This window comes from Hippocampus bargibanti, linkage group LG20 (genome assembly GCF_051943395.1).
Source record: "Hippocampus bargibanti isolate YZ-2025 linkage group LG20, ASM5194339v1, whole genome shotgun sequence".
NCBI lineage: Eukaryota > Metazoa > Chordata > Actinopteri > Syngnathiformes > Syngnathidae > Hippocampus > Hippocampus bargibanti.
The window spans coordinates 9,074,430-9,090,431 of record NC_142753.1 but is presented as its reverse complement, the minus strand read 5'-3'; the positions used below and the strand labels follow the sequence as shown (position 1 = coordinate 9,090,431).

The 16,002-nt window shown below is 35.8% G+C and overlaps 2 protein-coding genes across 4 annotated transcripts; one reads left to right on the top strand and one right to left on the bottom strand.

Annotated features, from left to right (window-relative positions):
• Window positions 1–65: 65 nt before the first annotated feature.
• tmem268 (transmembrane protein 268) lies at window positions 66–10,862 on the top strand. Of its 3 annotated transcripts, XR_016118609.1 has the most exons (12): window positions 66–199; window positions 644–701; window positions 2,037–2,130; window positions 2,206–2,300; window positions 3,582–3,689; window positions 3,971–4,123; window positions 4,216–4,326; window positions 5,078–5,167; window positions 5,310–5,540; window positions 6,680–6,848; window positions 8,725–8,811; window positions 10,318–10,862. XR_016118609.1 is itself a non-coding variant. In XM_089023207.1 (11 exons), exons 3-10 carry the CDS (start codon window positions 2,037–2,039, stop codon window positions 6,845–6,847), a joined length of 1,050 nt encoding a protein of 349 aa, XP_088879333.1. In that variant the 5' UTR covers window positions 66–199; window positions 644–701; the 3' UTR covers window position 6,848; window positions 10,318–10,860. The 3 variants fall into 3 exon arrangements, 2 of the variants coding, with proteins under 2 accessions (XP_088879333.1, XP_088879332.1); XM_089023207.1 differs by lacking the exon at window positions 8,725–8,811 and having other exon boundaries at window positions 10,318–10,860; XM_089023206.1 differs by lacking the exon at window positions 10,318–10,862 and having other exon boundaries at window positions 8,725–9,699.
• prrt1 (proline-rich transmembrane protein 1) lies at window positions 10,325–15,947 on the bottom strand. Its single transcript, XM_089023208.1, has 4 exons — window positions 15,108–15,947; window positions 13,281–13,600; window positions 12,376–12,567; window positions 10,325–10,501 (listed from the first exon to the last, which is right to left on the bottom strand). Exons 1-4 carry the CDS (start codon window positions 15,121–15,123, stop codon window positions 10,325–10,327), a joined length of 705 nt encoding a protein of 234 aa, XP_088879334.1. The 5' UTR covers window positions 15,124–15,947.
• Window positions 15,948–16,002: the final 55 nt, after the last annotated feature.

Here is a 16,002-nt window from a genome sequence, read left to right as displayed (position 1 = left end):
GCTGAGTCACACGCTGGAAAAAGAGAGAGAGAGAGAGAAAGAGAGCGTGAAAGTCACATCCAGTGGTGTGTCTCAGTCAGACTGACCTGTTCTTACAACATGACAATATCTCTCGTTCTGTCCACAGAAGATACAATTGGATGGTAAAAACTTACCCTTTAGTTTGTATGGACATGAAGGACTTTGAACAGGAGATCAGGTAAGGAGTCACTTCTTATGTTTGACTTCACATAAGGTCTTCTTTCAAAATAGCTCCCCCCCCCCCCAACCCTCAAAATCCATTTGACAATTTAAAACCACATCTTCTACATACCATTTTCTATTTACATAAAACACAGGAGAATAACTAGAAGAACTAGAAGTATTTCGCTTGTATGTTGAAACACTGACTCGAGCACTTCTGCAATTGCGAGCTCAACGTTTTGTAACCAAGTTTGTGTAAATTGCTGGACTTGTGTAAATGCCAATGGGAACAAAGGCAAATATAGAGAATATGAAACATAAAGAGCAGGGAGGTGGAGTGTGCACATCACACATCACACATTTTAACACCTCCGTGTTAAAATGTGACTGTGAGAAAAAAAAGAGGAAGAGGTGAATTGTTTTGGTGATTTCATTGTATTTTTGTTCTTTTCTTCCACAGATATTAAGCTGTTCAAAGGAATTCAGGTTGACTGGTATGCAGAAGAAGGCACGTTAAGGTGCAGTGAAAAAATATGTCTTATACTCATTATTATTATTATTATTATTATTATTATTATTATTATTAGTAGTAGTAGTAGTAGTAGTAATAGTAGTAGTAGTAGTATTTATTTATTTATTTATTTATTTATTTATTTATTTATGTGTGTATTTATTATTATTATTATTATTATTATTAATTATTATGATTAGTAGTATTTATTTATTTATGTATTTATTTATTTGTGTGTGTGTATTTATTATTATTATTAATAGGAGTAGTAGTAATAGTATGTATTTATTTATTGATTTGTGTATTCATATATTGTTTTAATATTATAATATTATTAACATTATTATTATTATTATTATTAGTAGTAGTAGTAGTAGTAGTAGTAGTAGTAGTAGTAGTAGTAAAAGTAGTAGTAGAAGTAGTATTAATTTATTTATGTGTGTATTTATTATTACTATCATAATTATTATTATTGTTACTATTGGGAGTAGTAGTAGTAGGAGGAGTATTTATTTATTGATTTGTGTATTTATATATTGTATTAATATTATTATTAACATTATTATTAGTAGTAGTAGTACATGTAGTAGTAGTAGTAGTAGTCATATTTATTTATGTATTTATTTGTGCATACTCAATTGTATTATTATTGTATTATTATTATTAGTAGTAGTCATAGCATTTGTTTATTATTATTATTATTATTATTATTATTATTAGTAGTAGTAGTAGTAGTAGTAGTAGTAGTAGTAGTAGTAATAGTATTTTTGTATTTGTTGATTTGTGCATCTATTTTTTTATTTTATTATTAGGATTGGTAGTATTTATTATTATATTATTATTATTATTATTATTATTATTATTATTATTATTATTATTATTATTATTATGTCATGTGAAGTCTCTTTTTTTGTTAACCCAACAAAATAATCACAAAATCTTGGTTGTTCTGCTTTACTTGTAGGTTGCATCATAACTACTTTTTTTCATTCTTGCTTTTTTGAGTGTGATGTGGTTTCCTTTCTTGAGTTACTTCCATCCTTTGTGAACTTTAAATCTTCTCTAAATGCTGGTGCTACAGTACATGTATTTTTTCATCATTAGTAGCTCTTTTAGTCGTGTAAAGTGAATACTGTATTGTGAAATATTATATTACCTATTCCATTAAATTTTGTCGCATGATGTTGAATGAATTTGCTACTCGGGTGTTCTCACGCATATTTTCTTTCAGCACTCGTGTATTGATTTGAAGCACTGTTTGTACTGAAAAATGATGTCAATTTTCCGGATGTTTGGTATAAGTATGAACTCTATTTCAATCCCTATGTTCGTATCTGGGCAGATGGAGAACAAAAATTACAATGAACAGATAAGAGAGGAAAGTCAAGTGGATGAAGGTCCATCCCAAACAAACAACAAAGCCAAATGGGAAAATGGTAATGTATGATTTGATTCTAGACTTCTTTCTTATCGATGTACTCATTTTGTTCATCTTTCTCTCCTTCCTTGAGGTCAATGTGTTCTGGCAATTCCAAGTTATTCTCTCTTAAACCCCAGTTTTGATCTCTCACTGTGCAACTCCACATTGGAGACGAAAGGCTTCCAGGTAACCAGTGGATTGCACGATCACTTGACATCAAATTTTGGGATTTTGTGACGTGTAATAATAATAATAATAATAATAATCATCATCAGAATAATAATAATAATAATAATAATAATAATAATAATAATAATAATAATAATAATAATCATCATCATCATCATCAGAATAATAATAATAATAATACTAATAATAATAATAATAATGATGATAATAATAATAATAATCATCATCAGAATAATAATAATCATCATCATCATCATCAGAATAATAATAATAATAATACTAATAATAATCATCATCATCATAATCAGCATAATAATAATAATAATAATAATAATAATAATAATAATAATAATAATAATAATAATAATAATAATAATCATCATCATCATCATCATAATCATAATAACCTTAATCATCATAATTCTACTACTACTACTACCACCACCACTTCTACTACTAGTACTAGAATAATAATAATAATCATCATCATCATCAGAATAATAATAATAATAATCATCATCATCATCATCATAATCAGCATAATAATAATAATAATAATAATAATAATAATAATAATAATAATAATAATAATAATAACCTTAATCATCATAATTCTACTACTACTACTACTACCACCACTTCTACTACTACTACTACTACTACTACTACTACTACTAGTAGTACTACTACTACTACTACTACTACTACTAATAATAATAATAATAATAATAATACATTTGATTTGTAAGCACCTTTCAAAACTCTCAAGGTCACTTTACGGTCACTGGATCAGTTTTTCTGTGGGTGAGCAGCGGCAGCCACATGCGCCAGCGTTCACTCAACCCAGATGTAACTCAAATAGATAGAAAGCTAGCTAGCTAGCCAATAGACAGCTAACAGATAGCTAGCTAGATAGGCAGCCAGCTAGCTAGATAGCTATATACCAAATGGATAGATAGTTCACTCAACCTGGAATAACTCAAATAAATAAAAATCTAGCTAGCAGATAGCCAACAGATAGCCAGCTAACCAGCCACCTAGCTAATAGATAGCTAGCTAGCTGGATAGATAGCTAACAGATAGCCAGCTAGCTAGCTAGATAGCTAACAGATACAATCATGTTGTTGGGTTTATGATGCAGAAATAGTTAAAAATGCAACTCGTTTGTATCTAGCTCATTCTGTGTATTTTTTTTCTTCGTCAACTAAGTACATCATGTTGTCAGAATTCGATTGAATAAACATACATTCCATAATTTCATCTTTCTTGTCATGTTAGATCCCGATCGCAGACATTGAGATTCCGCTGAAAACAGCATTGGAAGTTCCCGCAGTCAGAAGATTTATGATTTTTAACTCATCTCTCTTCCATTTTATCATGGCGCCGGTAAGGACGGCTGCAGAATTCAGACGTATGTCATGAAGGACTACATTTCCTGCCGGCAGTAAAAGACAATCTTTCTGGTTCCGAGTCTATGTCCACAGTGTCTGACTGTCACATCTCTGACAGTAGTTACATTTTATTCATCATTACTGTACGTTTTGGGGATTTTATGATTATTTTTTGGAATGACAACTTGCAGAAATTTAATGTTGTTCTGTTGATGATATCGAATAAGGTCAATATCGACACAAATCCACTTTCTGTTCATGATCTCTCTCCCGCAGTTTCTTTATGTGGTGTTATGGTGTGCCATGTTCTCCACCCTCCACCTCTATCTGACCCTCAGCAACTACTGGATCTTGTGTCTGAGTGTCAGCCTGATCTCCGTTTTACTCACCACCGCCATCATGTTTGTTCTCAATCACAATAAAAAGGAGGTAAAAGGAGCGATGTTATCAAAATATTCATAAGAAAATGGTTTCATTTTGGTTCAGTTCTACGTGACGGATTCGCATTCCATCTGTGCCAGATCAACATGAACTTGGATGTACGGCTGATCCAAGTCAATGAGACCTTGGTCAAGCACAAGCTCCTGGTCGCCGTGGACGACTGGGTGTACAACTGCAAAGGAAGCATGCAGGTAGAACCCGCTTGCAGTGTACCAAACGGAGACCCCTACGTGTTTATCTTTGACCCCTTGCGTGGAAGCAACACCCTGTCGCCCTCCCAGGGTCGGAATTGTCTGCAGCCGGTCCGGAGAATGCTGCTATTAGCGCGCGACTCTTCCGATGTGTTGACGGTTGACTTATTTCTGCGTCACACTGACGAGAAAAGAAAAGGGGAAAGCGATCAAATTGCTATCTATTTGCTATCTGGCTATCTATCTATCTATTAGCTATATAGCTATCTAGCTAACTGGCTACCTATCTAGCTAGCTATCTGTTCGCTCTCTATTGGCGAGCTAGCTAGCTTTCTATCTATTTGAGTTACATCTGGGTTGAGTGAACGCTAGCGCGTGTGGCTGCCGCTGCTCACCCACAGAAAAACTGATACAGTGACTGTAAAGTGGCCTTGAGAGTTTTTAAAGGTGCTTATAAATGTAATGTAATGTATTATAATTATTATTATTATTATTATTATTATTATTATTATTATTATTATTATTATTATTATTTTAGATCATTTAAAATCAATATTGAGAGTCTGTTGAGTTACCTGGTCTGAGTGGCTAGGGGAGAAACTGCAAGTTAAAAAAATGTGCAAACAAACTACATACAGTACAATGATTTGTAAATGTACTGTTAATAATTTTAAAAAACAAACCATCGAAACAAATAACTACATGTAATTTGCTATGTGTGTAATTCAGATTATCTGGTCCTTTTCTATAGTTGTACTTTGTGTATTGGGACATGGCTTATTGTTTACAAACGCTGACCGAAATCCTGGAGGAGGACAGTTTTGCGGGCATTGACACCTGGGTGAGTTATTTGTCTCTCGTGGCCTTCAAACTGGGCCGACGACCTCAATTAAAATGGCAATGTATTTCCGGAATGGAAAATAAAACCTTTTAAAGATTGGTTGGAGAAGCGCTTGAATCGTCCACTGTCACTGTTTTACCAGAGCCAACTCAAAAAAAAGATGTCCAATCTCATCTTGGTGGCCCAAGTCCCGGTTCAGGACCTCGATGGAGGTCACTCGGGGGTGGAGCAAAGCTCAGAAGAGCAAAGTCCTCTGTTGAAAAATGAAAACAAAGCCTCCACTTCTTCTTCTTCTTCTTCTTCTTCTTCTTCTTCTTCGACTAAAGTCACATCTAACTACAGTCTCATTCCTGATCCAACCTTACCCGCTCAGGTAAGACAAGCAGTGGTCCAACAAATTCTTGTACAATAAATAAGCTAAACAGGACAGTAAAGTCCAACTCTATAGCAAAAACCCAAATTTGTCAAAATTGCTACAATCGTGGCTATGGGGTATGCTGGTCAAAATGAAACTCCTCACCTACTTCAACTTAGTACCGAGAACACAATATACCACAGGATGGTGGCGTAGCCCTCACAAAAGCTATGCTTCCATCCTTGACCCAAAATAGTATGTTGTTTTGATTAACTATAGCTATCTAGCTATCTAGCTAGCTATCTATTAGCTATCTATTAGCTAGCTAGCTTTCCATCTATTTGAGTTACTTCCTGGTTGAGTGAACGCTGGGGCGTGTGGCTGCTACTGCTCACCCACAGAAAAACGTATCCTGTGACTGTAAAGTGACCTTGCGAATTTTGAAAGGCTCTTATAAATGAAATTAATAATAATTATTATTATTATTAATTTGTGTAATCCCCACTCCGCGTCCTCCCACACACAAAAAATACACTTTATGCAATAATGGCCTGTAGATGCTACCAGATAGCAGCAAAAAACTCAAGTAAGCTCCTCAATTTACTTTATTAGACCACAAGATGGCGACCAAGCACCATTTTTCTCGCCATGAATCTCCTCTAACCCACTACAACATAGTTCCTTGATACCAAAATGCCATACGATGTAGACAAAGCACTATTTGTTCAGATGAAATTAGTCAACCCACTTCAACATAGTTCCTTGACATGAAGATGTCACAAGCAAGCTCCATTTTGTCCAAAATAGCTTTCATGTTCGGGTTTTGGTTTTTCTTGCTACCGATAAAGCGTTAGTCAGACCTCTGGCAATGTTTTTCCCTCCCACGAAGGGAGAGAATTTGTCTTTTGTACACCTGCCTCCATTTCAAGATCAGAAAACACCAGATCCATATAACTTAGGAATTAACTCTTTTTTTCTGATGAAACAAGAGAGTCTAAGGTTTCTTACGCTGCATTGAATGTTTAAGTAGTCCTAAAATTCAATATTCTGTCGGTCCTGCAATTTGTGTGAAAATGACAAAAACCCTGGCACCAGAGTAGACACATTTTTACACATCATCGGGCAGTGAATGAGATAATCATTGCTCTTTGCTATAGGCTCGTGCCCACCAGCTGTTGATGACCTACAGCGCCGCCTACGTGAAGCTGCTGGTGTCCGATAGGTTGTCCAGGAAGTCACACCAAGACCTCCAACCACCAAGGAACCACTGCCCTGCCGCACCTTTCTGCCTCTGCCAGTTCATCCAACTGAAGATTCTCAAATAGTGTCAGTCTTCATCCTTTGATTCATATCACAGCCCTCTTAAAGGACAACCGACACCATTTTTTTTGTTTCCAAACTGACATCAGAAAAACGTTTTCTAGCATCAAAAATACCCAAAACACATGTCACAAGTAAGCCCCATTTTTTCTTGCTACTGATAAAGCATCGGTCAGACCTCTGGCAATGTTTTTCCCTCCCACTCCCATTATTATTATTATTGAAGCGGATTGAGTTACTGTACAACTATCCCATGACACAATGATTAAAAACATCCCTGTTTAATCCCAAAAATATGCACATAATAGGGAGACGCGCCATAATAGTGCGTGAGAGCAAGAGGGGAAAAAGACAGGCACAGGAAAAACGGGTCAGCTATAAATAGCTTTTTAGTTAGATGTTGCAGAGACAAAAACACACAAAAGGTAGAAAACATACTTCCACACACACACACACACACACACACACACACACACACACACACACACACACACACACACACACACACACACACACACACACACACACACACACACACACACACACACACACACACAAATGATGCTCTCTCCTCCTAGAAATACTTTTGTGTTATGGACCATATTCCATATACTTTATTCATGACTCAAAACATCCCAACTCCTGTGCAACACGGTCATAAATAAATTATCACAATTTAACAAAATTGGATACACTATGTATTTGCTTGTCACTCATCTCCTCAGAAAAAAAAAAAAAAACAAAAAGCTACTTGACAAGATCAACTGAAAACAAATCATGAATAAGCACGCTATCAACTGAAATTCACAGTCGATTTGCATCGGAAAGCAAAACACTCAAGAAGCTGCAGCAGCGAAGCACGAGCTAAACTCGATATCCGAGAAGTGAATGTTTCGCACAAACACTCTATTACAGGATGTGTGCACTTAACAGCAACACGGCTGTGAAATTAATTCATGCTTCAAATGCAACAGTTCTTCCAATAATGGCCTTCAGTACTTCTTCCTCACAAATATATATGTGTACACGTACATATACATATATCTATATCTGCATATACATATGTATCTACATTTACACGTACATATATACAGTATATACATATATGTCTATATATAGATGTGTATATATATATATATACTCTATATATACATACACACACACACACACATATTTTATATATATATATATATATATATATATATATATATATATACACACATATATATACATATAGATATATACTGTATATATATCTTTTTGTACATATCCATATATATCTATATAACATACACACACATATAACATACACATATACACACACACACATATCTAGATATATATATATACACAAGTATATATACACGTATACAGTATATATATACATATATATATATATACACAAGTATATATACACGTATACAGTATATATATTAATATATATATGTATATACACGTATACAGTATATATTAATATATATATATATATATACTGTATACGTGTGTGTGTGTATATACATATACATTACATGTACATATATATATATATATATATATATATATGTGTGTGTATATACATATACACATTACATGTACGTATATATATATATATATATATATATATATATATATATATATATATATATATATATATATATATATATATACCAACAATGTTGATATAAGTCAAATAATTAATGAAAATAATATTGTTCGAATGAGGAAAAAGACAAATGGGGAAATAACAGATATGTGAATAAATATGTAAAAAAAAAAAAACAGAAAAAAATACCAGCACTTTAGGTCCAGAGAAGATGAACAAAAAAGTTTTGCCATTTTAATATTTTCATCTCTCTCCTCTCTCCTGAACATTCATTTTAAGTGTTCCCATCCCGCGACTGCAGCAAAATATCACAAGCACACTCATAGTGAAGGAAATCCCACCACATCGCACAGGATTACTGCAAAGGTATACTGTATATCGTCGCTGACAAGTTCACATCAAGCCTCTATATTTAAAGGACAACCGACACCATTTTTTTGGTTTCCTAACTGACAGCAGAAAAACGTTTTATAGCATCTAAAATACCCAAAACACGCAGGCTGATATTTTTAGTCAAATGCAAAACACCAATAAAAATGAGTTAAAGTGTCCCAAAACTACTTCAAAATGACCTACGAGATGGTGAGTTTCAGAAGGTCCCGCCCCCTTGTTCGTGACGTCACGCCAAGACGTATTACCTTGCTCTAGAATAAAAACAATGGCTTCACATTCGGAGAAGATGCTTTCTTGTTACTCATCCAGTTATGAATATGATTCAAATAGTTCCGAAGAGGAAAGCATAAATGTTTACAATCGATTAAAGAAGTCCTTTCGGATCAATTCGAGCCGTCAGGACTCCAATGTAGCGGTATAGCTATATGCGGTGGAATCTTTGTAAAATACGCTCAGTGGAAGTCATTTGAAGTGATTTGACAAATTATGGACACAACTTGTCCGGAGGCGTCGGTTGTCCTTTAAGAAACAAACTGAAATGGCATGCAAGCTAATAATGTCTCCCTAATTGCTACGAATTTACATGGAGTGTCAGAGGCGTCACACAATATCGGCCAATACCCTGATTAAAAAAATTAATAATAATCTTACGTTCGACCCATTGAGAACAATGCTTTTGGAAATTTTCACAACAAATGTATGCATTAATCTGTCATGCACTATACTCGGACGACGGCTATAAGAAGCTTCATCATCACCTCGGAGTCAGAATAATACGGTAAGGTCTTAAAATGCAGCCATTTTGATCGAAAAGTATATGTTTGGCACATGACAAATCAATAAATATCTTTCTTTCATCGAGGTGTTTTTATGTCTTTTTCTTAAAAGCAGAAATCCACAAACTAAAGCCTATTATATACTGTCGGTTTTGATAGCAAATACAAAACACCTCCCGAATAAATACTCCAGTTCGGCCATCTTGTCGCTTTCATCAACTAGCATGTTAAATTGTAGTGATACCTTGGCTTACCAACTTAATTGGTTCCCAAACAGAGTGTGTAAGGCGAAAAGTGTGTATCCCAAAAATTAATTTCCCATCAGAAACCATTAAAATGAGAATAATCCGTTCCCAGGTCCCCATAAAACATAATTTTCTACTTTCTAAGTTTCTAAGACTTAAAATTATGCCTTATTTTATGTATAATAAATATGCTATGGTATTATAATTAAAGAAATAAACTGTACTGTATAATAAAGTGGTTTTATTTACCTTTGTGATGGTCGTTGATGAAACGAAGACCGGGGGTGGGGAATGGCTGTCAATGAGAATGTTTGCTAGCAGCATATAAATATTTCGTCGCATGTGTGTGTGAGTGTGTGCGAGTATGTGTGAGAGCGGCCTAGCGATAGCAGTGCATATTATCAGCGCTCTTGTTTCCACGTCATTATCTAAGTCAATGTTTCCCCCTCCCCCCCCAGGCGCTCATTACGGCTCCCAGTCGTCGTCGTGATGCTGCGAAGCGATGATGACCACCACGGTGAGGATAGTACACAGCACGATGGACGCGATGCCCACAGCCAGGCTGATGAAGGAGAAGTTGCGAGCTTCGCGCGAGGCGATCTCCGCCGTCACCATGTCCCCTCTGGCAATGGCCGTTCGCACCTAAATGGAGAAAGGAGCCGTTATGAGCGTTTCTTTGGTATCTTTGACGGGGTCGGCGGCGGGTATTTTTGCGGCGCGGTCGCCATGGTGACACACCGATGGGGTGGTAGTAAAATTACTGTTAAAATTTAAATACAATAATTACTATTAAATAATTACGATGTAATTTAAAAAATGTTAAATTATTAACATTTAAATTATTAAAACTACAAAAATTATCAACATTATAATGATTACAATTATTAAAATCATGACAATTAATAATAATATAAAATACATTTATAATTATACTATATAATTAAAATAGTTGCTACTAAAATAAGATAAAACTATTCAAATTACTACTACCTGTAGTAGCATGCGATTAATAAATAATTACTATTACTGTATAATAAAAAAATAATAAATTAAAATCTAAATTATTACAATGATTAACATTAAATGTATTAAATTTATTACATTTATTAAAATTACTAAAATTATTACAATTATTAAAAGTATTAAAGTTATTAAAGTTACTGTAAAGTGTTTTGAAAGGCGCTTATAAATGAAATGTATTATTATTATTACAATTATTAAAATTCTTAAAATTCTTAACATTATTAAAATTAGTACAATTATTTAAATTATTAAAAGTATTACAAATATTAAGATTATTAAAAATTATTAACATTTATTAAATGTATTAAAATTACTAAAATTATTACAATTATTAAAAGTATATATATATATATATATATATATATATATATATATATATATATATATATATATATATATATATATATATATATATATATATATATATGTGAAATGCTAATGCTAATTTCTCCACTGCGAGACTAATAAAGGTAAATCCAATCCAATCCATGGACCTTAAGATAATAGTCAAAAGCTATCGTCTTTCCATTGTAGGGGACATTTGAATATTATGTAACAAGAAAATGCACGAGCGATTGCACGGCAAACTAAAATGGATCGATGTCACCAAGCGTGGAGGAAAAAAAAGAGGCCACGCGACACGGCATCCACACGACAAAGTCAGGCCCAGGCCTTGTCAGCTCAACTCAACTCAAACTGAGTTTAGTGAGCAGGGTCACTGCATGGAGATTAAAAAAAAATAATAATAATAAAAATACAGCCCCTCTAGTTACTCCCGAAATGTCGTCGTTATGTAATCTATCTTGATATATTTAGATAAACATACACACATTAAAAAAAAAAAAATATATATATATATATATATATGTGTATACAGACGCTCCCCAATTTACGAACGAGATACATTCCGAACAGTCGTTCGTAAGTTGAATTTGTTCGTAAGTTGCTTAAGTGCTATATTTTGTATGGAATCTATGTTCAAGGTTTATATAAGTATGTTTAAGGTTTATATAAGTATGTTTACGGCTTGTATAAGTAACCTGTAAAATGCTCCCCAAATTACGAACGAGATACATTCCGATGGGTCGTTCGTAAGGTGAATTTGTTCGTAAGTTGCTTCAGTGCTATATTTTGTATAAAATGCAGGTTTGCGAAAATAAAATTACGCCCGCGTCATTTTATTTGAGTCATTTTATTTATATCATTTGAGTACCAGCATGATTAAAATATGTAAACAATATTTATACATTATATAGATTAGCTATCTGGCTGCCTATCTAGCTAGCTATCTATTTGCTATCGATTAGCTATATGGCTGGCTAGCTATCTAGTTGGATATTTATTAGTTATATAGCTATCTAGTTAGCTAGTTATCTATTAGCTATCTATTGGCTAGCTAGCCTCGAATGTTCGTAAGTAGGGGAACATCTGTATTTAATTACCGGATCATCTGTATGCTATTTAAGCGGTCAAAAGGCCTCTTTCGCACTCACCTGTACTGCTTTGATGATGGCAATGATGCCAGTGGGCCAAAAGCAGCACACCGTAGTGAGCACGGCGATGGGCAGGTAGTCGTGCGGCGGCCGGCGGTCCATTAAGGTGATGTTGGGCGGCATTTGCATGGGGTGAATCTGACCCGGTGCCATTGTCGGGTGTCCTCCCGTCGCAGGCATGTAGGGTTGATCCTGTCATGGAAATTGGAAAATAGTCTCAATTTTGATTGGGTTTATCATACCTGTGCATTCCATTTTTTAAACTAAACTTTTGTTGGCAATATAATGTTATTGCCAAATCACACACACACACACACACACACACATTCCTGTTTCAAATGTTTTGTAAGGAGTGAGGACCACCGTTGCTGATAAATCTAGAGAAGAACTAGCGTTCCATTTGAACACTGAATATCACCCCATTTCCCACTTCAACTTCTTTAAAAACTAAGCAATAAAAAGTGGACTTGAAACTGAAATAACAGCAGGAGTGAGGTTTCTGAATGGGTACATTCAAAGTCCTCACCCCTGTGGTAAATTTGGTTAAAATATCGTTTTACTTTTTGCGCTATGAACTTTTTCCTCTCATTAACCACACACACACACACACACATATATAAACACACACAGTGAGTAAAAAGCGTGCGTATGCAAGTGAACTGAAAATACACACCAAAAAATCATTACGGGTGAATTTGTGAGGACCTCTCTGAAACTTTAACAGATGCATATATAGACCCTCCAGAAGCCTTTAGAATGAAAAACTTGTGAGGACCGCCCACAAGGTCCTCACTTGTCAAAAATGTCCTCACTACGTATGGTATAAAATGTTAGTGGTCCTCACAAGACTAGTCATACAAACATACACACACACACACACACACGATTCTGTAAATATGACTTACTGAGGCCATAGGGTAGACAGGAACGTAAGCGGTGCACGGTTGAAGCTGCAAAGGGTACCCAGGATGGAGGTATCCCACTGGAGGATGAGGCATTGTTCCTCCAGGGCCCTGAGTCTGGACCGTGTAGCCTTGTGGAGCCCCAGGGGGTCCCATTGGGTTACAGTGGAACTGAGTCTCTTGTGGGTATCCCTCTGAGCCCGGTGGGGGGTAGCTGGGCTGGGCACCGGGTGGCATGTTAGGGTGCTGTGGTATGTTTGGGTCATGTGGGCCTGCGATGTATGGAGGGGGTTGCATTGTCTGACGGGTGGAGTCGTCGAAGCCTGGAAGTGGGATGGGCGTGGAGGACACAAGAGCAAGTAAGGTGAAGTGAGTACACTAGCGGCTAGTGATGCTATGATTAGCTAGTGACTAGCCAATCATAGTTTGCGAAAACTGCCGTTTCCAGCGCTTTCGAGCAGGTTTTGGGTTGCCAACTTGAACTCTGATTGGTTAAAGCAACAGATTCATCAACATTGATTTTTATCATCCAGGGCCTGCAGAACTGATTGTGAAGGCGTCCAGGTAGATTTCTTGACCCTGATAACAAATGATGGCTCAAATGTGATTGGTTAAATGCTTAAATACGAAAAAAACACACCTGGAAGCAGAAAGACAATTTTGAATTATTTAATAAGAATTCATGGACAAAATATAATTCACATTAGTCACTGATTCAGATATTTCTAGGCCTGCAGAGAAGGCCTTGCAGGCCCTGACGGCCCACCACTGTTCGTTTCTTTGTGGCTAATGTTAAGGTCGAGTAAGGGGCCAACACTAAAGAGTAACAATTATTGTTAATTATTTTAGCTGGCTATCTATTAGCACATGTAGCTATGTAGCAGGCTATTTATTAGCTATATGGCTATCTAGCTAGTTAGCTAACTGTCTAGCTGGCTATCTATTAGCACATGTAGCTATGTAGCAGGCTATTTATTAGCTACATGGCTATCTAGCTAGTTAGCTAACTGTCTAGCTGGCTATCTATTAGCGAACTGTTGGCTAGCTGGCTTGCTTTCTATTTATTTCAGTTACTTCCGGGTTGAATGAGCGCTGGTGCGTGTGGCTGCCGCCTCTCACCCGCAGAAAAACCGACCCTGTGACTGTAAAGTGACCTTGAGAGTTTCGAAAGGCAATTGGAAATGAAATGTATTATTATTATTATTATTATTATTATTATTATTATTATTTTAATTAAAAAATGCGAACTAAAAACTGCTATTCGCCATTAGCACGTACGTATGTGACATGTCTGTCGTCGTCAAAGGACGGTTATACGATGAGTGGAAATTTGAAGGATTTTTAGGGAAAAAAAGTGAATTTGACCGTGTTCTTAAATTACAAAAAACATCAACATCTGTAAATATGATGTCGTTTGTGGGTGAATCCGTTGACAAAGTGATTTGATATCCAACCCTGACGTGAATCCTTATTTAATCTTCAATTTCACACAATCATCACGATGACAGCTTGGACGCCCACGTATGCTACTCGTTAAGGCTAATGATTTGACGATTTAACAACCACCCCCCATTAAAAACAACACAAAATACAACACTTAAATAACATTTTTAAAAATAAACTATGATGTTGGACTAAAACAGTATCATTTCAAGCCGTGTTGTTTCTCCGTGGACTGCACCCACGCACCGCGAGTAGGCTAGAAATGCGCACATCGAATAAAGATGATGACAAATGCGGCTTTTATTATTATTTTGAAAGGAAACACGATAGTGTACGATCACGATACACAAAAAACAACAACGAAATACAATCCACGATTGATTTTACCGTGTTTTTCCGACATGCTCCTCTCTCTCTCCTCCTCGAATAGGATGTTGTTATCACCAATCCAGATAAAGGTAAAGAAAATCCCTTCCCCCAAAAAAAAAAAAAAATGCGCAACGGTGCTGACTTTTACTCCAAAGGTTTGCAGCAGGCCATTTTCAAGATGCTTTCATCTTCAAGAGCACTGATAACATGAGGTCTATCTCTCCTGGAAGGAACACAGTGCATAACTGCTTGCTCTCGTGTGTGTGTGTGTATGTGTCCAAAAAAAAAAAGGTTTCTCCTCGAACACGTCGTTGAATATGAAATCAATCAGCCATGGTTGTCTTAAAGCGACAGTCAGTTCTGAATTGTGGAATGGGGGCGGTAGAGGGTTGAGGGGTGCTTCAGCCATTGAGCTCTGGAACATCCCATTAGAACTCAATAAAAAGGTTGGATTATATGAGCTGTCTGTCCGCCTTCCACCTCCCCTGATCTTCTCCAATTATTTATTTAAACGCCACACATTTAACAACACCGTTCATTTTAATACTGTTCAATCATGAACAAAATGTAAAAGTAAATTTAATTTTGCAGCAGGGTGGCGGATGGTAGTTTCCGACAACATTCCCAAAAACAGATTTTAGGTGGCTCAAGCAGTCCAGATGATATCAATTGTATAGCTCACATGTGTCAAACGATGAAAAGGTTTCTTCAGCCGTCATCTGTACTTCTTTGAAAGGTTTCGTTCCTCATCCGAATAGCTTCGTCAGCAAACTAAATTTGTGCTGGTACTCTGTGCTGGTAGGGATATATATATATCCCTAATGGACAGAGGTGGTGATGCCAGACCACTGCTCTAACACGTCCCTTCTCTAAGGTTGGGGGAGCAGTGGACTACTCCCTGAAGGTAATCTGA

Coding starts and splice junctions, on each gene's coding strand:
- tmem268 (XM_089023207.1), top strand. CDS start 2,037: ATGGAGAACAAAAATTACAATGAACAGATAAGAGAGGAAAGTCAAGTG. Junction 4,124..4,215: donor TCAATCACAATAAAAAGGAG/GTAAAAGGAGCG, acceptor CATCTGTGCCAG/ATCAACATGAACTTGGATGT. Junction 5,541..6,679: donor ATCCAACCTTACCCGCTCAG/GTAAGACAAGCA, acceptor TCTTTGCTATAG/GCTCGTGCCCACCAGCTGTT.
- prrt1 (XM_089023208.1), bottom strand. Junction 12,568..13,280: donor CTGTCTACCCTATGGCCTCA/GTAAGTCATATT, acceptor TTTCCATGACAG/GATCAACCCTACATGCCTGC. Junction 10,502..12,375: donor CCATCATCAAAGCAGTACAG/GTGAGTGCGAAA, acceptor TTCTCCATTTAG/GTGCGAACGGCCATTGCCAG.